This window comes from Coptis chinensis, chromosome 9, assembly GCF_015680905.1.
Source record: "Coptis chinensis isolate HL-2020 chromosome 9, ASM1568090v1, whole genome shotgun sequence".
NCBI lineage: Eukaryota > Viridiplantae > Streptophyta > Magnoliopsida > Ranunculales > Ranunculaceae > Coptis > Coptis chinensis.
Window position 1 is genome coordinate 20,197,272 of NC_141464.1, and position 7,289 is coordinate 20,204,560.

The following is a 7,289-nucleotide window of genomic DNA, read 5'->3' on the forward strand; positions in this document are numbered from 1 at the left end:
GATAAAGGGAGCAAAAGTTGTTCGTACCATAATTAAGGAGCATTCTGGAACTTTGACATAAGGAAGTCCAATGCGCGTTGTTGCTCATCGATTCTTACCTTTCGGGCATCCATTTCCTGCTGTTGGGCATTCATTCTCTCTTGTGTCGAATTACGCAACTCCTCAAGCTGGCTCTCCGCATCTGCTGCCCTCCTCCTCAGCTGAACTACGCAATTACGCAATTTAAATGAACTAATGCAAGGCATCTACCAATTAGTTAGTAAGCAATAATCTCACTCTCATAATTAACTCATTTGAAAAACATACCACATTTAAGCTCTTGAAATAGTAGTAATATAATAAACTCGCAAAGCTAAGAGATGAAATGCAATAATTAATATGTATTACTCATTTACCAAAACTTTTTCATGAAGAAGCGTTCTTGCATCATCATCCACATCCTTCCACTTATGGGCAAAAGGGGGCATGTCATCCTTAGCTATCATGCCAAACTCATTAATCCATTTTTGGCCCCAATCACCTATAGGCCTCGCTTTCCCAGGAAGAATCTCTATTCTTGGTTTCCCGCCACCCCGCTTGATGTGTTTTGTAAGATATTTATTTTTTGCCCTTCCTCTAACCCTTTTACGATTGGCTGCAGAAGCTATTTAGAACACAAAAAAAGAAAAATAGTCACAAGGAAGGTTAGGTATTTGTACGTAATAAAAAAGTAAAACAAATTAAAATAATGAGTTTATCTCCCATACAAGAACCACCCTGACTGGATTGAGGCTGCTCACTAGCATATGGGCATCGAGGACGACCAGGTGCCATAACTACACAAGAGACATGAAGGGTTAATCACAAATAATAAAACCACAATGTTAAATAGAACAAAAAGTTAGGGCGAGAAATATAGATTAGTTCAATAAGTGTCAGTAATGCAATCCCATAACATCAATAAGCAATAAATTGATGGGTTAGATAGACTTAACCCCATTTGTAAGATCCAACGGTCAGATTTCTTCATCTGAAAAAAAAAAATCATCTCGTAGCCGTTGGATCTTGCAATTGGGGGAGTATCACTAATATTTTTGAAAATGGGGGGGTAACACTAATTGCAACTATTAATGGGGGTAAGTCTAACTAACCCTAAATTGACAAATAACAATGATATACATTCAAAATGGATAATTATTTATTGAAAACCATAAATGGTAAATAAAAAGAAGAATAACTAAAAGAAAATTAATATTAGAAGAAAACTTAGAAGTGATATTATACTCATTCATGATTTATAATGTTATTACATGAACTTCTAATCAATGTCGGTATCACTATCACTAGAAGCATTCCCTTCTTCTTAAGTGTAATAGTCTAGTAATGTATCATCTTCTTCAACCTCAGAATCATCATCAATGAAGTCATTGCCTACAACCATCAGATTTTGATTTACCACATTCTCATCAACTTCATCAGGCTCCACATCCTCCTTGTTTAATTGTACAAGTGTAACATCTTCGCTTTGGATTTCTTCCCTTCTAAGCTGCTCTTCTTGTTGATAAGCCTCATCATTATTATCTGGAGTAGTCACTTCATCTTTCTCTAGAACGTCATACACATTTCGATGAGTTACCTTTTGCACAACTTGCCAAGTACCACGCAATTTGGTATCTTCAAAATAGAAAACTTGAGTTGCTTGGGTCCCCAACACAAATGAGTCATCACTATACCACTTCTTTGAGACATTAACACTAGTGAAACTATCATCTATATTTATTCCCATCCTATTTCCAACATCCCACCAGTCACACTTGAAAAGAAAAACTCGGTTTCCAAATAGGTAATTTAGCTTTAAAACATCTGTTAGGACATCATAAAAGTCCATTTCTTTTGACTGGTGTTCTCCATTTACAACCACGCAACTATTCTGGGTTCGGAGTGTTGCCTCGCGGTCCTTGGTATGAAATCTAACTCCGTTAACAATGCAGCCACTATACCGAGTCACACGACGATCATGCCTACATGCTAATGAATGCAGTTCGTCGCTTGCTTCAGAAGATTTCTCTCTACGCATTACTTGCATCTATATTGATAAAAAAAAATTTAATGCAAATACAAAATTCTCAAACTCAAGTAAAGGAACTACTTGAAAAACTCAACCAATACTTACGCATTTTTTAAACCATTCAGCAAAGTGTCGTTCTTGCCTTTCGTCTAATTCATGCGGACTTTGTCTTTTAAGCTCAACCATATGTTGACTGTGTATTTAAAATAAAATATTAGATATATGTTCATATATAATAAATACAATGTCGAAGAACTAAGTTGGGGACTTACTCAAAATGTGAAGATATTTCTTCTAAATTATTCAACACATAGTATTGAGCCTTATTGAAATCCTTCGCACTAAGGTAGATAATTTAGGGAGCTCCTAATGGTCGAACCTTCTGTGTGAAAACATGCAACCCTTTGACTTGTTTAGAACGATCACCATCATAATTCCGCTCTTCACGATTGAAACGTGTTTCAATTCCTTCTAGATACATTGAGCAGAATGTGAGACATTCAGTGTCAATGTAGGCTTCAGCAATGGATCCTTCTGGGTGTGCTTTATTACGAACATATTTGTTGAGAGTTTTCAAAAACCTATTTAGACTTTAAACAAGTGAATTCCAAGTAGAAATATATAAGTGCAAACAAATTAAATTATAGCTAGCAAACATTGACCTCTCAATTGGATACATCCACCGATACTGAACTGGTCCTCCAAGTATCGCCTCATATGGCAAGTGCACTGCTAAGTGGACCATGACATCAAAGAATGCTGGCGGAAATATTAACTCAAGCTTACAAAGTATCACAGCAATATCCTTTTCTAATCTCTCGAGCATTTCCAGTTTTAATGTCTTGCAACATAGTTCTTGAAAAAACAAATCCAACTCGGTTAATGCACTTGATACATCACTAGCCAAGAAACCACGAAGTGCAACTGGGAGAATTCGTTGTAAAAGAACATGGAAATCATGACTCTTCATTCCAGATACTTTGCATTCTTTAACATTGACACATAGAGAAATGTTTGATGCATAACCATCCGGAAATTTTACCGTCTTCAACCATTCGCAGAAGCTCTTTCTCTCGGCAGGTGACAACGTATAACAAGAAGGGGGTATAACAAACTTATTACCCCTAGGAATCAGATGTAACTCTGGTCTAATACCCAATACTTCCAAGTCTATTCGAGCTTTCACTGAATCCTTTGTTTTTTCTAGGTGTAACAACGTTTCCATAACACTCTCACAAACGTTCTTTTCAATGTACATAACATCGAGGTTGTGCCGCAGATTAAGGCTTCGCCAATAAGGTAAACGAAAAAAAATGCTTCTCTTTGTCCAATTATACTCAGCCTCAGTACGCTTTCTCTTCTTGTTATTTGGATGTTTTCCAAATGTTTGTTCTTCGACATGCAGAAGTTGTAACCTCACATCTTCCCCACTTAATTTCTTTGGTTCAGACTTGCTACCACTAATTCCACCAGGTAATTGCTTGAGACGCTTTCTCAAAGGATGTCTTGGCCGCAAAAATCGGTCGTGGTTCATGTAACATTACTTATGCCCGTTCTTCCAGTCCAAAGAGAATGTATCCTTGTTACAATTCGGGCAAGCCACCTTACCTTTGGTGAACCAACCAGACAAATTTCCGTATGCAGGAAAGTCATTTATTGTCCACAATACTGCTGCATGCATTACAAACATTTTATTTGTCGCCGCATCAAATGTCTCCACCCCATTTTGCCACAAGTCCAATAATTCTTCTATCAACGGTTGCATGTAAACATCAATATCATTTCCAGGTGCTTTGCGCCCAGGTATAAGTAGATACATGAAAAGGAATGGTTCTTTCATACATTTCCAAGGCGGCAAATTATACGGCATAAGCATTATAGGCCACATGCTGTAAGTACTGCTCATGTCACCAAAAGGGTTAAACCCATCACTTGCAAGACCAAGCCGAACATTGTGAGGATCAGCAGCAAACCACGGATGTTCCTTGTCAAGGTCCTCCCAAACTTTTGAATCTGCCAGATGCCTAAGTACATTGCCCTCCCGAACTCGTTTGTCTTTGTGCCATCTCATGTCTTCAGCAGTCATTCTAGACATAAACAATCTCTGAAGCCTTGGTTTTAGTGGAAAGTGCCTCAAGACTTTCTGTGGTATCTTTTTACATTTCCCTTGATTAATTTTGTACCTTGGTTCACCACAAATTGAACAACTTTCAAGATCTTGGTCTTCCTTCCAAAAGAGCATACAATCATTGATGCAAGCATGTATACAAACATAACCAAGTCCTAAGCCTCGCAATAACGTCTTGGCCTCGTAATGGGACTTCGGGAGTGTTTCACCATCTGGTAATGCATCCTTAAATAACTTGAGAACCATGTCAAACGATTTATTGCTCCAACGGTTAATTATCTTCAGATGAAATAACTTTACGAGAAAATCCAACGTACTATATTTCTTGCAACCAGGAAACAAAGGCTTTTGAGCTTCATGCAAAAGTTTAGCAAATGGTTCTGGATTTCCATCTCTTGTAGTAGGAACATCAAATGCTTCTGAATGTTGCACTCTAGGCTCCAAAAATATCCCTAGGAATCGGTGCTACATCTGCAAGCAAGTCGTCCAACCCATGAAAATGTCCAACCGAACGATCATCATCATCATCACTCATTACTTGAAAAGGTTCACCATGATGCACCCATCGAGTGTAATCTTTGTCGATACCCGAATCAAATAAATGATCTTTTACTACATCGATGTGCAGGTAATACCTATTCTTGCACTTCTTGCATGGACACCGGCATCTATGTTTTTTGTCTAAATGATTGGTGGTAAGCGTAATAAAATCTTTAAGACCTTGAAAGTATTCAGGCCTATGCGGCATATTCATCCAACTTTTATCCATATCTGTTCCTATGCACAAAAGGTATTAAAACAAATTAATTAATGAGTTAAGTAGAAAATTGAGTACGTACTCCGCCAAGGAAAGTGAACCCAAAATCCAAATTGTGTAGAAACTAAAAAGCAGCTACTCACTTCCCATGGAATCTGAACTCCATGAAGGTAGCCCAACTTATTGCTTAACTAACCTATATACTTTCCAAATATTCAGCTACCACTTTAAACAACCACGCAAAAACTCATTTACTACTAGCTCAGGAAATAATAAATTGATATATGCTCTAAATAGCCAGTAAGCAAAAATAACATGATAAAAAAGAAAATATTCATAGGCCCAACAAGCAAAAAAAAATACCTGAACTGAAGCTAGCAAAAATGAAGTATATTCACAGAGTCCAATAAGTGACCGAATGTTATTAGGTTTTATGGATACCAAAAGAGAGACATAATTGCTTGGATGTGTATGATTGCGTCATTAAAGCATTGTTAGGTAGAGGAGTGCAGGACTAGTGAACTAACTACTCATTATTATTGATATTAATAATCCTTTAGTTTAAGAAACAAACAAAGACAGATCTGTACCAAAAAGTTAATTGACGTGGGATGACATTTTATATCAAACTGATGTTAGTATAAATGTATAATAACAACTTCCCATGGAATGAATGAAAATATCCCAACAGCTTGCTTGTTAGTTGTTCTTACAGACTTACAACTATCATAAAATATATGATCCTTATGATCTCACTACGAAAAAGAATATTACAATTTCATTCCTCAAATGAATGCTTAGAAGGATAGTCTTACTATGCTACCTATAAAAAAAAAATAGTCTTACTATGCTCTACAATAAATTCACCAATAATGTTCTAATCTAAACAACCTTGACGTGAGGTTCCCTTGTAGATAGCAAATTCTTGTAGTACAGTACAATAAAACCAATGTTTATCTTCTAACAAAATTTATGCACTTTCACGCATTTGTTCATAATATTGCTTCCTAATACCAGAAAAAAGTTGCTTCTTTAATTTCTACAAACAAGTTTGATTAAAAATTCTTGATTCCAAACAAAAACAGCTTCAACGTTGTAGAAACAAAAAGAAAAATCATAGCTTTCATCGATTTTATCGGTAAACAAGTTCAAAGAATAATTTTTGCTTCATAACTTACCAGAAATTTGACTTGCTTTCTCTCAATGAAGGATGAAGGAGAAGGCAAAACCGAACCGGAAATAAAGGGCCTACAACAAAAGAGTTGAACTTGCAACAATTACAGAAGGTAGGAAGAGAAAGGGGGGTAAGAACAATCACAAAAATTTAAGAAAGGAGTACCTGGAAAGTAAATTGGAATTCGGAAGTGAGGAGAGAAGCTATGAGGTCTCCATCTTTTGTTCTTTTGTTTCCTTTAGTTTAGGGTTCTTTCCTCACTAATTATTTTTCCCGAAAGTTTCTTCCCTCTTTTTTTTTTGTGAAAAATCAAAGTATTTGGCGCTGGTTTTTACCGAACTTGCGCGCAAACGAAAACACAATTTCTGACGGTATACAATGTCGGTATAAACTACCAATTCCCACGATAGTTTGAAATATCGCTACTTTGATATCAGTACCGACGAAATAAATCATCGCCCTATGTAGAAACCTATTTCCGACGTTTTTATCATCGGCACTACACAGTTTCAACTCTATAAAAATAAATTATTTTTAAAAAAATCACGAGAACACAATTTCCGAAGAAAAAAATGTCGCAAAAACTAATTTTCCCAGCTGAAACCAACAGACTATTAGGGACGATGTAAACGTGCCAAAAGGTGCATTTCAGGGACGAAATAAAAATGTCAGTAAAAATTTTGTTGCTAAAAAACCTGTTTGTTGTGGTGTACACATAAAGATTTCCAAAAGAAAGAGTCATTGAGCCATCTCGACAATTGATTTGGGCATTGGCAGTTGCCAAGAAAGGACACCCTAAGATGATGAGAATGGAATCATGAGCAACTTCTGTGTTGAGAATAACGAAGTTGGCTGGATAGTAAAAGTCTTGAACTTTAACGAGAATATTTTCAACTATGCCCTTGGAGTACTTAATAGAATGATCGGCTAACTGCAAAGTCATTTTGGTTGGTTGAAGTTTTGTTATACCTAGTTGTTTATATAAATAAAAAGGAAGTAAGTTAACACTCGCCCTAGGTCTAATAAAGCAGTTGTTATGAAGTAATCTCCCAAGGTGTATTGTACTGTAGGACGACCAAGGTCTTTGTACTTAATAATTCCATTATGTTCAGATAAGGAGGGATATTGTTAAGTTAATAAGGCTTCGTTGGGTATGTTGGTTTACCTTTTCTTAGTGCACAAC

The 7,289-nt window shown here is 36.4% G+C and overlaps 1 protein-coding gene across 1 annotated transcript; it reads right to left on the bottom strand.

Annotated features, from left to right (window-relative positions):
• Positions 1-1,342: 1,342 nt before the first annotated feature.
• On the bottom strand, positions 1,343-4,944 carry LOC147475146 (uncharacterized). The gene is given in 4 exon segments (XM_086585290.1): positions 1,343-2,065; positions 2,427-2,628; positions 2,710-4,640; positions 4,684-4,944. Coding segments are annotated over 4 exon segments (3,117 nt in total).
• Positions 4,945-7,289: the final 2,345 nt, after the last annotated feature.